Here is a 19,638-nt window from a genome sequence, read left to right on the forward strand (position 1 = left end):
TGTTGTGAAATCATCATGGTGTGTTCATTCTTCGACGGGAAAAAAAACAAAACTACAATCAATCATGATTTTGTAAGTGATATCCTGATGGGTCGCTTTACCAAATTACCATACCAACATTTAGAAAAGGATAGGAAAAATGGAGAAAAAGCTGCTGCTTGTTGAGGCCTGCCAAATGTTAAGGTGAGCTTAAGCTTATGTGTACTTCTAGATAAATCTTGACTAGAATAAAGTCTTCAAATAAAAAGGAACAAATTTCAAAACCATTTAAGATCTTTAAGAATTCTTAAAGTAACTTTCTTTATTATGAAATTTCTAATATTCCTATTTATTCATTTTAAATGAGTGGATTAAATTTTATAACTTATTAACATTTAAAAGAAAACATAGACTATCACAATTTTGGTTTATAACCAAATTATTATTGATATAATAAAATTCAATCTACTAATTTTAAAATAAAATATAGATAAGATTTTAGGAATTTCACAATGAATTCTACAAACTCTAAAGGATGCTAATTCATTTAAAAACATTTGTGAGATGGTTTGATAAAAAAAAAAAAATGATTTGGATCTCATGCAAAAATTACACGGAGCAAATATAAGTAATTGTAAAAGTTTAAAAAAAAAAAAAATTATGATACAAAGGCTGAGAATAAAAGTGAATTTTTAATTTTTAAATACATCCTAGCCATTACAAAAGAAAAAAAATATATTAACCAAGTTTTTTTTTTTTTTTTTTTTTTTTAATGAATAAGGAATTAACCAAGTTGTTATCAAACTACAGAATTTTGGCATGTGAGAAGAAGATAAGATGAATCTAAAAGAGTCACTATCAAAGTGTAAGGATGATGGTGGTGGTACACATCATACAAGCACCATTCCTTTTGTGTGTTTTTTTTGGCTTCAACAAGTCCAGGTTTATTAGGATGTGTTTGTATAAGCTATTGGAAAACTGTATTTTAAGTTTAAAATCAGTGTTTTTATAAAAGTTAAGAGGAGTTGTGGCTGCAAAATAAAATTTTGAGTGTTAAATATAATTTTTTATGCTTCTAAAATGTCTAATCAAACGAACCCTTAGCCATAAACCGTCTCTTTCTTGTTGTAGTAAATTATTTCACACGTGAAATTATAGTGGTGTATGACGTAAAATTATAGCACAAAATTGAAAGGTCTAGTTAAAGAACTCCACCCAAAACTCATACCCAAGATTTTTTTTTTTTTTTTAATATATGGTTAAAGTTGGGTCAATAATGGTAATCTGGTTCACAAAGTGGTGCACTAATCAAAGACTCAATGTACCGAGTAGATTCTTGACCAAAATGGTAGGCACGGCTACAATTTTAATTATATTGTTAATCCAATTTTTTATGGATCAAATTTTATTTCATATGTGTGTGTGTGGGGGGGGCAATTCTTATCTATGTGCAAATGGAGCATGTGGGATGCTAAAACCTTTTTCAATTATTTTCATTCAGATTCACGTTGGCGGCTCTTAAAGGCAACACACAAATCAACCACATGGACTATTAAAGATGTGACGGTTTTTTTAATTTTGTTCTTTCTTTCTTTCTTTTGTATAAATGAATTTGGCCTAAAATTTGAATAATTCCATCAAGTCAATGAGCCATAAAAGTCAAGAACCTACGCAGCCTTTCCGTATTAATAGTAAGCCAATTGTATGCAAAACTTAGATACTAATTAAATTCCAAAAAAAAATATATATATATGAGTACAATTAAATTCAAATTTTTTATTGTATTGACCAAGTACAAAAAAATATAATATTATCTTTTTTAAAGATAATTTAAGTTCAATTCAATTATATATTTGAATCTAATTGGGAAACTTAACGTATTACACATGAGTTATTGTATCTAAAATTTACCTATCATATATATTATGACTGATGCACAATAAATATTGTGGCAATAAAACAATGTGTAAGCGATGTTACATAAGTGATGTTACACGAATTATAACTTGACATTATCTAATAATCATGTATCAAATATTAATTTCATGTAAAAGAAAATAAATATTTTACAAATATTATCAAATTTATTATATTATCATACCAATATGTATGGTATGTCGTGCAAATTTAATTATATTTAAATAATTATGATAAATAATTTTAATAATTAAAATAAATATTTTACTTTACTTTAAACTTATTGAAAATTTCACTAATAGAATTTTGATTGTAGAAGAGTTTTAAATATTTAAAACCTAGATGATTGAGTTTTACCTAAATTAGTGATACTAACAATTGATAACGTAAATAAAATTACAATAGAATTTTTAACTTCTTAAAACTTAGCTAAAAGAGCTTTTAGATAAATTAAACTATCCTCTCAATTAATAAGATAAAATAATTTTATAATTAATGAGAGGGTAGTCACTTTTCACTGAGAAAAGATTGCTGCTTGGTGTAACCTAACTTCTAGAATCCATCTTTTATTCTATAGTTAAATGATATGATTTTATCAATCTATGTTATGTTTGTAAATTTCTTTATGTTGTTAGGTTATTAACAACTATATTAATTTCCTTATTAAAAAATAAATTCATGTTAACGAGTACTCTTAAAGCATTTGCTAATAAACAATTTTAGAAAAGTTTTGATATTACTTTTATAGGAAATATGAAAAAATGTAAAAAAAAAAAAAAAAAATCAGTTACTTTTTCTTTACAATAAAAAATTTCAAAAAAGAAAAAATCATAAACCAATGTTTTAGGGCATCTGTTAACTTTTCCCTAAACAAAACAACTACATTAATTCCAAGATCTAGAACAATAATGAATTTCACAAGTACATAAAAACATAACTGAATAAATTTGGAATTGACCTAGATCCATTGTTGGATTTTTCAAAAGATATAGTCTTTGGTGGTTTAGGAAACTTAATTTCTTAATAGGATATCTTTCTCTCTCTTCAACCCTTCTTTTTAAATTTAGCTAGTGTGATGGAAAACAGAATATCTTGTACAGATAGAGATGACTACTTTCCTTGTACAACTTAATATCCACTTACACATCAAAGTAGAAGTTATTTTAGAATCCGCTTCTCTTTTGATCAATTAGTTAAAAACACTTAAGGATATGCAATTACATCCTTATTAAACCTTTAACTAATCCCATGTATGTTATCAATATTAGGAGTGTACATGAGTCAAGTTAAAGAGTCTTTTCATCCTAAGACAATAAGGTAAAGTTGAGAAATTCCAAACACAAGTTAGATTGGATTGGGTTGGGTTGGTGAGTTGTGCTTTCATGTTTTATACCTTATAAAAATTTGGACTTATATAAATCACTAGTGAAAGTCCCTTGTGTTGAACAGCTTTAGTCATCAATTTTTTTAATATATATATATATATATATATAGAGAGAGAGAGAGAGAGAGAGAGAGAGAGAGAGAGAGAGAGAGAGAGAGAGAGAGAGAGAGAGAGAGAGAGAGAGAGAGAGAGAGAGAGAGAGAGATAACTAAATGAGTTATTATTACATAATTTTAGAACTCATTTCTAGCTAAATGAATTATATTATTATTATTATTATTATTATTTATAAAATGCATACTTTGTATATTTTCCTTATATAATATCTCTAATTAAATTGATCAATAATTTTTTTAATTATAATTCCTTTTTTATTAATGAAGAGAGTGATTTGAACTCAAGTAGTTAAATCTTTTCTAATACTTGCATAAATAAGGTTTTCCTAAAATAATTAACTCCAAACTAAGATAAAANACCTTAAATTATATGATCTAAAAGGACATGTGAGGAATTCACATACTAAGAAATTTACACAAAGCATAAACAAAGTTTTAAAATATAGAAATAGATAAATATTGATAAAGTCTTAACAATCAATAAGTAAAAGTAACTTGAAATCATATTACATTACAACACATGAAAGAAATGTTTTGAACCAGATTTTTAGTAGTGATAGTCAAATGAAAAAATCAAAACACTTACAAACTAAATACATAGAATAACCAAAACCTCAAACACACAAAATAATTCAAAAGTTGAGAATTTAAAATAAATAAATAAATAAATTGCCTAAGAGAAACTAAGAACTTGAATGGGTATCCCTTATTTTTCTTCTTTATAATATATTTCATTTGACATAATATTTGTAGGGACGTCATTTGAGTCCTAAGCCCAAAAGTTAAAAGGATCTAAGCTCAAAGAGCCCAATACAATGAATTTGTGAATAGCATGTTATAAAACTAGGCTCTAATGAATTGAGTCACGATTATAATAGATCCAGATGACAATAAAATAATAGACTGGTTTTATCTAAGAAAATCGTCATCAGCACAGTTCAAGAAAATCAGTTTTTAAATATATTTCTTGAAGTTGATTACAAGTATAGCTCTTATAGCTACAATATTTCTCTCTCAATTCTTTGATCCCTTCTTTTCAAGGTCTTCCTTCTATTTTATACTATCTTCCTTCTTTCATCTTTGTCCTACACGTGTAGATTAGATTGTAGGTATTGATTCTTGTCACATCAGCATCTTCCTGAAGTTTTTGAGGAGTAGATGTAAGGCTGAAAACTACTGTTCAAATATTACTTCCTCATTAATGTGGCTAGAGGGTTAGTTACAGAGTATTCAATGCGGTGATAACAGCTTTCTTTTAGATATTTCATAGCCTCCCTTTGTCTTGTTCCTTCCTGATACTTATCCTCATCAATGGAGTTGTTCGGAACATTACTCTGAATAGTAGATTACACCTTCTGACCTTGGCTTTACTCAGTCGAGGAAGTATTCCTTCTCGGATCACTCTTTTGGACCCTCATGACCATACCTTAGATTTTTAGTTGAAGTAGGATTTAAATTTCTGAAACATAGATGACAAAGTTTTAGTTAAATTAAATTATAATTAAATCTTATCCCTTGAATTGAGGAAATATATTCTAACAATTAATAACATAATTTTTAAAATAATTAATAAAACGTAAGATGCAACTTGAGAGAGGGGTGGGAGGAGGGGGGGGGGGGGGAGGGAATGTGGGGTGTTGTGTGAGATTCCAAATTTCAGTTAAGTTTTTTTTTTTTTTTTTCCTAGGGAAGGAAGTGTAAAAAAAAAATTATAATAGACTTTTAGTTTGAATAGAATTTAAATGATAAAGTTTTATGTAAATTAAACTATTGTTAATTTTATCCCTTAATTTGAGGAAACATATCGTAACATTTAATAAAAAATTAATTTAATAATTAATGAGAGTAGTTTTTATTAGGAAAAATTGAGAGAGAGAGAGAGAGAGAGAGAGAGAGAGAGAGAGAGAGAGATGGAATCATATAAATTTATCAACTCCTATGAATCTATAAAAAAAAATGTATATCTTTCTAATACAAATACATATGCGTAAGTTGCAACTCGGAAAAAAAAAATGTCGGATGCAAGAGAGATTATATGGAAAGACCATTGATGAATATATATAAGTTTTAAAATTTTGATATTAGATTTTTAGCTGGAAAGACCATGGTGCATGTTTTGTTAATACATTTATTGTTACTTTATCTAAGGCAATTGATAAGAACAAATAAGTTGTTATATCTATCAACCAAAAGTTAGATGCATGTTACATGTTTTTTTTAAACACTTGTTTTTACTTTTTCTAAAGAAATTGATAAGAACAAATAGGTTATTGTCTCTATCAACTGTTAGATGCATATTGTATGTTTTGTTAAAATATTTATTGTTACTTTATATACATGTTGCATGTTTTGTTAAAAGTGTTATTTTATCTAAAAAGCATGTTTCATGTTTTGTTAAAACACTTATTATTACATTATTTAAAGAAATTAATAATGTAACAATAAGTGTAGATGCATGTTGCACGTTTTGTTAAAAAACTTATTTTAATTTTATCTAAAAAATTGATAAAAACAAATAAGTTATTGTCTCTATCTAAATAATTGCTTTTATCCAAAATATTACTGGGTTTAAGTTATACCTGGTGTAACTCTAAATAATGTTACACCACTCAATAACTTGTTATAGAATTCATATTTTAAAAATCTCATCGTTGAATTATATGTTCTTAACATTCATGCAAATTGGATGTTATTTACTATCTGATCTATTAACTCCTCTTTTATACATTATTTTAAATTACAAAAACTTGAATTTAAACAATTGATAGATGACATATCTATTAATTGTTGATTACTTTAAAATTTTGCAAGTATAGAGAATATACGAAAATAATGTAATAATATATATATATATATAGTTGGGTTCAAGTTACACTTGGTGTAACTCTAAATAATGTTATACCACTCAATATTTTTTAATTGAATGCGAATTTTGACAAATCCACCGTTAAATTACATTATCTTTGTATATTATCCAACCTTACAAAATTTTAAAGTGATCAAAGATTAATAGTTACGTCATCAATCAATTATTTAAATTCAAGTTTTTGTAATTTAAAATAATACATAAAAAATGAGTTTATGAATTGAATGGTAAAATAAGTTGAAAAAACTATCAATCCAAGACTAAAAAGTAAAATGTCACATTTTTTTTTCTCCGCCCTTGCCCAAAGATCTGTGCTACATTATACATCAGGGTTTGTAACTTAGCTATTCCATTTAAAATTAGCAAGATCGATTAAATGATTTCATTTCTTAGCTTATTATATTTGTGTGGTATAGACAATTTTAAACGGATCATATATGAACGGTGATTTCACCCTTCTTGCTAAGAAATCTTGACAATCAATCACCTTGCTTTCGAGAACGTGGTTGAGAAAAGAAAAGGAAAACTGGCAACGCTATTTCGTGGTATGCATGCCACGTCTATAAGAAAAATTTTAAAGATACAAATTATTTTATAAAATATTTTACATATTGTTGATATAGTGAGTGATTATTGGTAAATGAAAAATGATATTAATGGTGGACCTAGATGAAAATCAATAAAAAGTTGGTCATATCAACATTTAGTAAAAATATTGTAAAATAATTTGTGACTAGCATTACTCTGTTTATAATCTGTAATCAATATGATGACAAAAAATTAAAAATCTATGATGCTTCGCGGGAAAATCAATGCTAATGCCTTGGATTCCCACTCACATGCCATAACTGTGGCTCACACCTAAACCAAGATTAATTAATCTTTGATTTGAAATAAGTGGGATTGCAAAGAATTCTTTGTGAGATTATTTAATGAACATTTAATATTTTTGTCAATATTTTTTCTTACATTTAGAAATGAATATAATTATTTGTGTAGGTTCATTTAATGTGTACACTTGGCTTGTAAAAGATAGAGGATGCATTTAGTACTTTTGTTTTGCCTTTTACTTTTGTGCAAATAGTTGATTTTCGGTTCAATGGTTTAGTTAAACGAAATCTTTAATACATTATTAATACATTATTTAAGGATCATTATGTGTTCTTTTTCTAATCATTTATTTAACAAATCAACTACCTAATTATGTATTTGCTAATGTTGTTTTGGAGGGTGATTTCCAGTCTCTTTTGTCAGCTTTGCAACTTGATAAGGATATTTTGCATTCGGATGGGTTGTCAATTGAAGATGTTCGTTTCTGTTCTAGGTTGTTTAATCAATTATGTTACTCTCATACTAAGAGAGAAGGTAATAAGGTTACTCATGGTTTTGCTCGGTATGCTTTACATATCTCTAACTTTGTTGTGTGGATGAAGAATGTTCCACCACCAATTATTTCTCTACTTTAGGTTGACTTAGCCATTTTTATTTAATATAAGCATTCTTTTTTCTCAACCAAAAAAAAAAAAAAAAAAGAAAAAAAAAAAGAGGCCTAATGATGTGTTCTTTTCTAATTATTTATCAAATAAGGTGAAAATTTAATTAATACTTTTTAAACAAGGATTTTGTTAACTTAATTTCTTTAAATTCTTAGGGATTGTAACTTAATTTCAGTCATGTAGCTGTTTTGGTCAGTGCAAAATAGATCAATTTATCTTTGGAAAAAGTTTACGAATGTTTTAAGGGTATTAATTTAAAAACTAATTTTAGAAATTTTTTATGAGAAAAGAAAAATGTTACTAATTTTTTTTTATAACTTTTTATATTTCCTATAAAAGTTGTATTAAAACTTTCCTAAAATAGTCCATTAACAAATGTACTAAAGGCACTATTAATAAGACTCTTTATCTTTTTTTTAAAGGGGTTTGACTTACCTCTAATACTCTTTAAAAAAGAATTACCTTTTACTTTAATGGGAAATTACTACATCATCAATTAACTAAATAAAATGTGAGGATTAAAACACATTACCATTTGCTATTGTATATTTAAAATAAAATGACATATTCAATTAAAAATGTACTGAAGGTAAGACAAATCCTTTTAAGAGTTACAACACCTAAGAAATTATATTTAAATTTTGTCTAATTAATTTTTCTGTTTCTAAAATTTGGAGCAAAGTCAGAGTGCTATGACCAAAAATTAAGGCTCATTGGGAGTGCTATAATCCAATACTTCGAGATGGAGCATAATGATGAGTTACTCCTTTCTCTTATATAATAATAAATTAATTATTAAATTCAAATCAATGTGATAGGAGAGAATATCGCGTTGCTTTACTTTAATAATTAATTATCTCGATAGTTTAAGCCATCAAATTATGAAATGTCCATGAAACTTCACCCCCCAAAATGGGTTGAGCATGATTAATATAAGCCCTACCTACACACTTCCTACAAAATGATAGTTTTACGCTTCTTAGTGCATACTCGCTATACATAACTGTACTGAAATCGCCTTTTTAAATCGCAATTTCAAAGTAGAGTTTACAATAGTGAATGTGGACTAGGATTTTCTGTATTTTTATCTCAAATGGCCACTTCATAATATGGGGTATTATAAATATGGGCATAATGGGAATTTAGAGCTCATGATCCCTCACTTGTCTTAAATATCCGTCACGGTCTGTGAGTTTACAGTGGACAGCACTGTTCCTCTGCATGTGCTTTGTGCTTCCTCTCGTTTTTGCTCTCAAAGTCGTCTTCCTCCTTGTCCCACTCATATCCCATATTCCACTTTATTTTTTTGAAAGTCAGGCTCACAGAAAAACTTATACTATAAAGAAACAAAACCCAATAACTATTTCTCTATCTCTTTTTCTCTTTTTCTTTCACTATGTGTCCCTCACAACCCCCAAACATGTCCAATTCTTCTTCTTCTTCTTCTTCTCCTATTTGGTTATTGTCTTACATAAAGCTCCAGTTCTTTGGTCGAATCCGAAGGTTCCTACGATCAAAGGCGGCTCGCAAGCGATACGGGTCGACCACGGATCGATTCGATATAGTGAGTATCAAAAGTAGTGTTGATGATGATGAAGAAGTAGTAGTACAGCAAGTTATGGGAAGAGAGAAAAGTGAGGATGACTCGGCCGTGGTGCTACAGAGGTCAGTGAAGAAGCTTCACTTTGGGAGGTGGGAAGAGAAAGAAAAGGCGGCTATGGAGATTGAAAGGCTTGCAAGAGAAGATGGGAAGACTAGGAAGTTCATGGCAGAGCTGGAAGTTATACCTGTGTTGGTGGCTATGGTGGCTTCCGATGTGCCTAGTAGAAGGCTTGTTGGGGTCACGGCTTTGATTGAGCTTGCTCGTGGAACTTACACGTAAGTTTTACTATTTCTTCATTTCTTTATTTATTTTTGAAGAAAGGTTTAGAGATATAAATTTCTTCATAATTTTGATGGGATAGATTGTCTCTTGTTGAAAAAAAAATCGTAAATTTATTATTTGTATTAAAAAAAAATTGTAAATACTCACGGTCAACAATTATGGCATAAGTTGCGCTCATAAGAAAATCAATTATTTTTAGCGTTTTGTAGGATTAAATCAATGGTTCACTATTCTAGTTGTTCACATATATATATGTTTTTAGATTTTTTTTTTTTTCCCTAATGGTATGACTATATTATAGAAAGTTGGAAAAGGGTGCATCATGCATAACCTCCTCTTTGATATTTCAACATAATAATTGACCATACTATCATTCACCAGCTACATGTATGCTTCTAATTAGTTGTGCAGTTAATCATCTTGATGCAAGTGGAATTCATCTTTGGAACAAAGAAAATTGAAGGCATGAATGGATTTTATTGAATAAGTTTATGGAGTCAGTAAAATTTGGTTTTTGGGTGGTTATAGGAATAGGAATGCGTCACGTGTAGGTCCAGTGGAAGATTTGCTTATATTCTTTTGTAACTTTTTTTTTTTTCCAAAAAGAGATTTTTTATTTTTTATTTTTTAAAGATGTCTTAAAAATTAAAATTAATTAAGGTTGCTAATGCTAACTTCTAATCATTTTTGAATAGGTTTAGCTTTGATTGGCTGTATAAGTTTGTTAGGACAGATAGGGGAAGCAAAGATGGGACCCTTACATTTTGTTAGGTTAGGGACTTAGGGGTATTTAGTGATTAAACATGAAAATAGGCTTTCCTTTATAGCTCCTTCATTTAAATTTATATTTATCTTAATTATAAATATATGAAACAGAGGTGAACCCACGTGGAAAGTATTTATATTAAACTTAATTTTTGGCGTTTTCTGTTTATTTTCCTAACAATGTTGACATTGTGGAGTTCAAGATGGAACCCTTATGGGCACCACCACACTTTGACTCTTTGAGTAGTGATAATTCATAATAACTAGGGATTCAGATTCATTTCACGTGGTAGTTGGTCGGATTGGGATTTTTATTTTTTGGACCCTCTATAATTCCTAGTTTTTTTTTTCTCTCTCTGTCTCTTAAATGTTGCAGAAAACAATGGGACATAAATGTTTCTAAAAAGGGCAGTAATGAATGGGTCTTCATGCACTTTTCGATCTAGCTATGCTGTTGCACTCAAAAATATACTCACTACTTTAATAATGATAATATTAATTGTACGAAGGAGAGATGGGCTCTCTGCTCCTCTTCATTTTACTATTTTTCATGCGAATCTGTGGCAATTGACATCTACATTCAAAGGTGGGATAGTGGTTACCTTTGATGTAGAAGTATATATATTTTTGACATGGATGTAGAAGTATATTGGTAGATAGTCTTTAGAAAGAAAAAAAAAATTGTAGATAGTAAAAATGGAACAAAATAAAGGGCTTTTTCAGCTTAACACATTTGAATATAATAATTAGGGATTCAATTAATTTTTTTTCTTTCTATAATCTTTATTACTTGTAAAGGTGGTAAAATTTTCAAATAAGTATATCACTAATATTACTTTTATTATCCATGATTATAATAGAGCACGTCACTAATTATAAAATTGTTTGAAATATGCAGCCCATCGATCAAAGCATTGATTCAACCATCATCCATATAACTAGGGCTTATGCGCTTTCTAACATGTGTACATGCATTTCCTGAATTGTTTGAAATAGATCAAATCAGTAATTATAAAATTGTTTGAAATACATCAAAGCACCCGACCATCATCCATATAACTAGGGCTTTTGTGCTTTCTAACGTGTGTTCATGCATTTCCTGAATGACCCATTTTAATTACTTTTAATTACAAGAAAAAAAAAATTAAGATCATATCTAGCATCTTGATCATGGATGGAATAAACCATTATTACTAGCATATATAGCCTCTGTTTGGATACTAATGAACAATAAAAATTATTTTACTATTTAGCTTATTTCTATTATTATACATAAGTTTTACTGTATTTTTAAGTACTATTTATGAGTTTTATTATATTATTTTAATTAATTTTTATCTTAATTTATAATATTTTTAACAATAAATTTTTAATTTTAATAAAATAAATAGTATCCAAATAACAGACCCATCGTCTATAATAGGGTATAACCAAAATATAATTAAGCAAAATGTGCCCTTGAATCAGAGTGCCAGAAGGTGCGCTGACTGTCCACTAAGTTCCACAGTGGCAGGAAAATTTGGACAGGGAACAGTGTTTTATTGAAGCGACATCTTTGTCTTTTAAAAATTAGAAAAATCAGAGTCTATGAGATATAGCGTAGTGGTTCAGATTCCAATAATAATCTTTAGACAAATGAAAACTTCGTCTATTGACCTCCACTTTCCAACACAGATCTTTTGACTTCATCCAGATTGGAATTCTTTAAATAATTTGCTTAGTTTTGATCAGAGAGATTTATTTAATGGGTACCCCTTGAATATTTTATAAGAAATTATGCAATTACAGGCCACCACTTGTTTTTTTTTTAAGCTACCTAAACCTATTATTTTTGCTTGTTTTATTTAAATAACCAATTCAAGTTTCGAGGTCATTATTGACTCGAACTATGTGTCATTCTTATTTTCAACCTTGGTTAGATGAGAGTTGAAACATGTTGTGCTTCTGGTCCCAATCTTTCTTTGTCAATTTCTCTCTCTTTTTTTGTCCAATCAGGAACAAGGTGCTCATGGTGGAGGCAGGAATATTATCCCAACTACCAAAGAACATTGATATTATAGACGAATCAACGAGAAGTGAATTTGCTGAATTGCTCTTATCATTGTCTTCTCTAGCAAACAACCAATTCCCTTTTGCCTCATCAGAAATTCTCCCATTTCTCACAAGCATTCTAGAATCATCAAGCTCAAGTGTTGAAACTAAAGAGTTGTGTTTGGGTACTTTATTCAACTTGTCCACAGTGTTAGATAGTGCAGGACCTCTAGTCTCTAATGGGGCGGTACAAACCCTCTTGATGCTCTCCTCAGTAAAAGAACTATCAGAGAAAGCCCTTGCAACACTTGGGCACTTGGTGGTGACCTTAATGGGAAAGAAAGCATTGGAAAATAGTCCAATGGTGCCACAAAGCTTGATAGAGACTTTGACATGGGAAGACAAACCCAAATGCCAAGAATTATCAGCTTACATTTTAATGATTTTGGCCCATCAAAGCTCAGCCCAACGCCAAAAAATGGCCAAGTCAGGAATTGTGTCGGTACTACTTGAAGTGGCATTATTGGGTAGCCCTCTGGCCCAAAAGAGAGCACTAAAGCTATTGCAATGGTTCAAAGACGAGAGGCATGCAAAGATGGGCCCACATTCTGGCCCACAAACAGGAAGGATTACAATAGGTTCACCTATAAATCAAAGGGAGGCTCAAGTAGGAAAGAAAATGATGAAGAATTTGGTGAAGCAAAGTTTACATAAGAATATGGAAATGATAACACGGCGTGCCAATGCTAGTGAGGACAGTTCTAAGCTAAAGACCCTTGTGATCAGCACAAGTTCTAAGAGTTTGCCATACTAAAGATTTACTAACATACTTCAATATTCAGGCTTCCATCGGGATATAGCAAAGCATATGTTAGATTTGAGATTATACATGGGAAAGAGGGATGTTTTCCCACAGAGATGCATTCCTTGTGCAGTATGAATTGTGACATTTGTATATCATGGACAATAAAGATGAAAGGTTTCTTAAGATGGGAAAACAATTAATCTTCCCGGTAATACATTGGATTTGGTCACCCACAAGTTGTGGCTAAACTTGAATGTGTTACCAAGAGAAAAATTAACCAATTTCTTTTTTCAACAAATTGAATTTTTGGGACTAATAGTGTTCCCTAGGATCATAAATCACAATTAAAATCTTACTCATATTCTTTTTTTGTTTTTTTTGTTTTTTTTGTTTTTTTTTTTTTTTTTTTTGTTGTTGTTGTTGTTGTTGTTGTTGTTTTGAGTTTGGGTCCCAAATAATATTACCACCAATATTATCAATCCCAAATAGCAATCATACAATAATACAAATATTTATATAGAAAGTCATTTCTCCTTGAATAGAAAAATGACGAGACAAACTTCAAATCAGTTTCACTATACTCAATTCAATTACAATATCTTTTGTGTATATCTCACAGCTAAAGAAAAACAAGCTCTCACATACACTCTCTTTGTGTCTCACGGGTAAAGAAAAAAACCTCATTGTTTTTCTTTTTACTCTCACACTGTCACACACACTCTCTTTGTTTCACACTCTATATTCTCTCTCCCGATAGGTATGACTCTTGTGCCAAAGCCACCAAATTATTTGTAACATTTTCTATTTATAAGACTTTTCATATTCTGGACCAGAAGTAAATTACTTCTTTAACAGAAAAATAGACTTTCCTTAAAATAATTTTCCCTATCATTAGTCAAACTAAACATCTATAAAGGTTTGGCCTTTTGGGTCAAATTTTACAACCAAAAAAGTCAAAAGAGTCAGTATGACTGACTCTCTTTTCCCCTTGTCCATCCGATAAAAAAGAAAGCCCTTTCTAAAGTGGCAGATCTCATCAGCTACAATATTAATAATATCAATTACCTATTCTAACAACCCCACTCTTATTTCAATAAAATATTATGATCAACTCCATGTTTGTTGTTGTTTTTTTTTTTTCTTTTTTCTTTTGAGAAGATAGCGCTTTGTAAAAAAAGGCATCAAGTTAAAAAGTCAGAACTTTGATCTTTTGTGCTCAAAGATTTTTTAAGAAAATAAAATTTACAAATCTAGATTGCTCATTCAAGTAAAATTTAGAAAAATGTTCAACTAATAACCCAATAGTAATGGTGTTCTAAGTGGTGTTTAATATCTGTGATTTGAACCTCTCCCCCTTATTATCTACCAAGTAAAAAGTGTTTCTAAATTTATGCATTTTTATGCTATGATTTATATATGTAAAATTCAACATGCAAAAGTTAAACTATGAATACCCCAAAATGTGTGAAACCCATATTATTACAATCTTAAATAAAGAGATAAGCCAAAGCCAAAAGAGAGCAATGGTAGAAGGTTAGAAGCGCTTTTAGTATGACTTTGAGATGTGGAAGTCACGATTAGCTATGAAGGCAACTTTGGAATGAAATTGTGATTTTGCTGCTTTATTTCCATTAATTAAGTCAACTCAGTCCAGCTATTTGTCGTTGGCAAGAACCACTATGGTGGTTCACAGTGGTGGGTAAGTTACATGATCTCAGTGATGGTGGCAAGGGTTTATTAATGGCTGCAGCAAGTACCACGGTGATTGCTTAAGAATTTAAGGTATAGGTTATTGCATTGGAGTGACAGTAAAAGAAATCAAAGGCTTGGATTTATTGGCTCTGATATCACCTTGAGTGTGAGGAGCAATGTGAAAGATATTATGGTTTATTTAATAGCCCAAGAGGCTTAGAGTATATTGTAGGTCCAACTAGGGTTATCCTAGCTGCTACATATACCATGCTTAAGGTTCATTGTAATACATAATTAAGTATAGTAAAAAATGTAGCAACTAAAGGCTTTGTGTGTTGGATGTATGTCATTTGGCCAAATCACACAATCTTTGTGTTCTTATTCTCTCACTTCTACTTCTCTATTTCTCTACATCAATATATAGGAAATTGATTCTCAATTCTATGGAATGGTGAAGTTAAACACATAATCAATATTCTAACACTCCCCCTTACTCTATGTGCCCAAACTCTCCCTTAATAAGTGGATCCTAACAATGATATTTTTAATTTTTTAAATGAGAGGTAGGGGTAAGATAAGATTTGTACTCAGTATCACATGCTTTAATAGCATGTTAGAATCTCAAATAAAGAAAGAAGCAAAAGCAAAAGAGAACAAGAACTACGTGGTTTAACTTAATAGTTTACATCTATGAGAGAAAACCTAAATGACTACTTTTTAATATTCATAAATTGGGTTTTTTTTTTTTTTTAGAAAAAAAAGAAAAAGAAAACCTTATTAGGGTATATATAGGAGCTACGTCAAACACTACATGGACTGAAAATATAATTAGTCCTCTTGAACCATAATATATTTAGCACAAACCACAATATCTTTTAACACAATAAGTTTTCACATCTAATTGTTGGCGCATTGGAGATGTGAAGTTGGTGAGCATTTGGCAACACCACCAGTTACCCATAAAACACCCAACTAGGGCCTCTTCTCCAATTATTGAATCTATGGAGGAAATTACAGTAGACTCTTTGATTGATGCTTCCACAAGACAATGGCACATGGACATGGTTGATGGCATTTTTGTACCTGGGGAGGTTGAAATTATTAAGAGAATTCCACTAGCTAGGTATGCTTCGGTGGATATAATTATTTGGCCCATGACTCTCAAGATGGGAAATATTCTTGTAAATCTAGATATATGTTTTTGAAGGAAGAGACTGATGGTGATATGTTTATTGAGACCCCAAATCCCGACAAAGAACTTTGGAAGGATATTTGGTCCTTAAGTTTGCCCAGTTAAGTCAAGAATTTCATTTGGCGGGGCCTGTAGGAATTCTATGCCCACAAAAACTAATCTGGTATGCCAAGCTATTCTTGACTGCCTTCTCTGTGACCGATACAAGGCAACCCCCAAATCTAATCTACATGCTTTGTGGGTGTAGACACCACATTTTATAGCCCTTACGACTCGGGCCCTTGTTCCTTAATAATGTTAGAATTCTAAAGCCGAAGTTTGGTTTAAGGCCTGATCAGATCGAAATTGACTTGAAAAAAGAATTTTTGAAAAATATAACTCTTTTGTGAATTAAATAAGTTATTTTTGGAAAATAAAGACCACACATACATAAGCATGCGTACACATATTAGGGTTCCAAAAAACTATGAAAGACAAGCTTTCTACATTTAAGTTTGGGTTTTGGAACGAATCTCACATCGTCTGGGAGTTGTTCCAAACTTCTATTTTTCAACTATAAAAAGCCATACATGGTTCCTTTTCAAAACATAGAGAAAATTCTAAGGGAAAATATAAGATTCGTTAGAAATAGTGAATCAAAGAGAGAGTTTTTCACAAAACTTACTTAAGTTAATATTTTTCTGATTAAGACCTATTCTGGTCTTGATCTTTGAATTTCAAGGTTTGCTAACTAATCTTATTTTGGTTGTAAATAGATTGACTAAGGGGAATAGTCAAAATCAAACCAAGGAACCTTTTGTTTTGGAGGGAAAGTTTCTAGCTTTTCTTACCTGCTTTCTCTTTGTTTAATTATGCTTTTCTCTAGTTCTTTTGCTACATATATGTTTTAATATGTTTTTTAGTCTAGATTTACGTAGCTTTTTTGTTTTTAAGCATGCTAGGTTGCTAGATTTAAAGTTTTTTTTCTGTTGTGTTCTTGTTTTCTAGGTTAGGGTTAGGGTAGGTTAGGGTTATGGTGTGTATGCGTACACATGCTTTTTGCTTGCGCACGCATGCTCGAAGTATGTGTACACATACAACTGGGCTACGAATGTAGCCCTATGTATGCGTAAGCATACTCATGCACAGAAACCCTAATCTGAACCTTTTACTTCTGTTTCTTTACTTTATCTGTTTAATATGCCTTTGTCCAGGTTTGTTTTCATGTGTATATGTCTCTGCTTCCATGTTTGTTTGCCTTGGTTGTTCTTTACATGCTAGATTATGGTTTTATCTTCTAATTTTGTTGTTTTGCCATGAACATGCCTATAACATGATCATGTATCAATACATAGGTTCTGTGATATAGTAAGGTAAGTCATACATTCATATGAACATTGCATTTGTTTGGAATATGCTTTCAATGATAAGTGAGAACATGCTTGGTTGAATGATGAGTTCTTGATGTTTAGATGCCTATAACCCATGTTTGATTGTTGCCATGTCTATATTTCTACCTTAGATATAATATAATGAGAAGCATGATAGATGTATGCTAGGGTTTGTGATGAAAATGCCATATTACTTAAATGTATGTTAGTGTGTGTGTGTGAGTCTAGAATACAAGCTTTGAATATGCCTTTAATAAGACTAAGACATAAAACACAATGAATGGAAGCTGACCCATGGGTCAAGTGGGGTTGGGTGCCTAACCCCATACCCAAACTCCAAATACATGCTCTGGTAGTAGATTAGTCCTTCCATGAAGCCCTTCCACGAAAGACACTATATTTATGGTTTCTAGATCTAATCTACGTGGTGACTCCATTTTTCCTTATTCTCCTTGGTCCTCTTGACCGAGGTGTACTCCCCCCTGTTGCGCCTACAATGGGCATGCCTTTAGCTAGGTCCGGTATGGTCTACATCTGATGTTTAGGATTTCTGCCATACTACCTGGTTTTGGATTTTAAAGAGCTTATGTCTTGAATTTTGTAGAAGCACCAAAGCCTAGAGTTGTTTACTATGACTGCTTGGTTGATTTGGACTCAGTGAAATCAAGTTAGAATAAATAAACCTAATTGCAATGTTGATCATAAAGCTCAGGTTGCCAAGATCGGTTTGAAGAATTTTCCTAAGTTCAACCTCCCAAGCAACCCCGAGTTCCCAAGCCTCATAACTTATGGCAACCCCCACCTCCTGATTTGTTTAATATTAATTTTGATGGAGTAGTTTTTAGCCATAAGAATAAATCTAACATTGGAGTGGTTATTCGCAACAATCATTGCCTCTTTATCTCAGTAATTCCCTCAAGTTTTTCAAGTTGAGGAGATTGAAGCTTGTTGAGGGCCAAAATTTCACAAGAAAGACCATTCCATAAAAAGTAAGGAAATACCATGGGTTTTAACAAAGGAAGGCCCAATTCATGAAGCTAAGAAGGACCATAAAGACCCAAAATCCCAAAAAGAAGGAAAAAAAGAAAGAAATAATAATGATAATAAAGAAAAAAGAAGAGGATCTCGGTCAGGCCAAAGGAAGGATCCTGGGCGGCCTAGAGGATATGCAACAAGAAGAAGGATTCCAGTCAGACCAGAGGATATGCAGCAAGATGTATGTTCATATTTCTAGCAAAAAAAGGCCATTAAAAATCCAACAAATCTAGTGAAAGAACTAGGTCGGGATACTTAAAGGCTCGGGATCCTCGGGATGTGCAGTACAACTAAAGTCAGATTGAGACAACTCAAAATGGGTATTACGAAATACAAGAAACAAAGAATAGATATGTCCTTCTCAAGCACCCACTGGTGCAACAAAGAACCAAAAAGCTTGGAGAGTGACAATTCATGAACAAGAGGTTGGTACCTCGAGGAACCCAAAATGAAGAACTATAAAGGGAAGTGGCTGGGAAAACCTTCAACCTAGCAGGAATGGATTCCACTCACTTGGGAAAAATGACAGCAAGAAGGATAGCTAAAAGGTGAGTCTGAAAAGGTAAGAAGCCTTGAAAGAAGAGAGATTGAAGGTCAACTACTTAAGGATGCCTTGGAATGGAAAGTCAGCAAGTGGCTTTTAGAGAAACAGCACTAAAAGAGGAAAATTATGAGAAACAGGGGAAGAACTAGCCATCAGAATGGCTAACATGACAAGGACTTTGGTATCCAAGGAGCCAAAAGGGGAGAATCAGTGGTATCCAAACCCTAGAATGGCACTATAAAAGGGGGGAAGCAGCCAACATTAAGGGGCATTATTCAGTAGGAGGAAATCATAACAGAATCTTTGAGAAAACACGGTCTAAAACTCAAAGAAAGTAAAAACAACAGCCAGTATCCCAGAACAGCCATTATAGAACATACTTGAATTCAAAGAGATTCAAACTTTACAAGTCTTAGAGGCTTAGATAGCCATCTAAGTCTGTAATTTTTGAGTTTATTTGGACCTTGTAATGCATCTTAGTGAACACATTGTAATTCATAATTAAGAAAAATAATGAAATATCTCATATTGATTTGAGGATCTCTAACAATTATTTCGCGT

General features: G+C 31.1%; 1 protein-coding gene across 1 annotated transcript; it reads left to right on the forward strand.

Moving 5' to 3' along the window:
• Positions 1-8,755: 8,755 nt before the first annotated feature.
• Positions 8,756-13,427, forward strand: LOC112019717 (U-box domain-containing protein 14). The gene is made up of 2 exons (XM_024052229.2): positions 8,756-9,636; positions 12,404-13,427. Exons 1-2 carry the CDS (start codon positions 9,155-9,157, stop codon positions 13,251-13,253), a joined length of 1,332 nt encoding a protein of 443 aa, XP_023907997.1. The 5' UTR covers positions 8,756-9,154; the 3' UTR covers positions 13,254-13,427.
• The last annotated feature ends 6,211 nt before the right edge of the window (positions 13,428-19,638 follow it).

This window comes from Quercus suber, unplaced genomic scaffold, assembly GCF_002906115.3.
Source record: "Quercus suber isolate HL8 unplaced genomic scaffold, Cork oak 2.0 scaffold_45, whole genome shotgun sequence".
In the NCBI taxonomy this organism is placed as follows: domain Eukaryota; kingdom Viridiplantae; phylum Streptophyta; class Magnoliopsida; order Fagales; family Fagaceae; genus Quercus; species Quercus suber.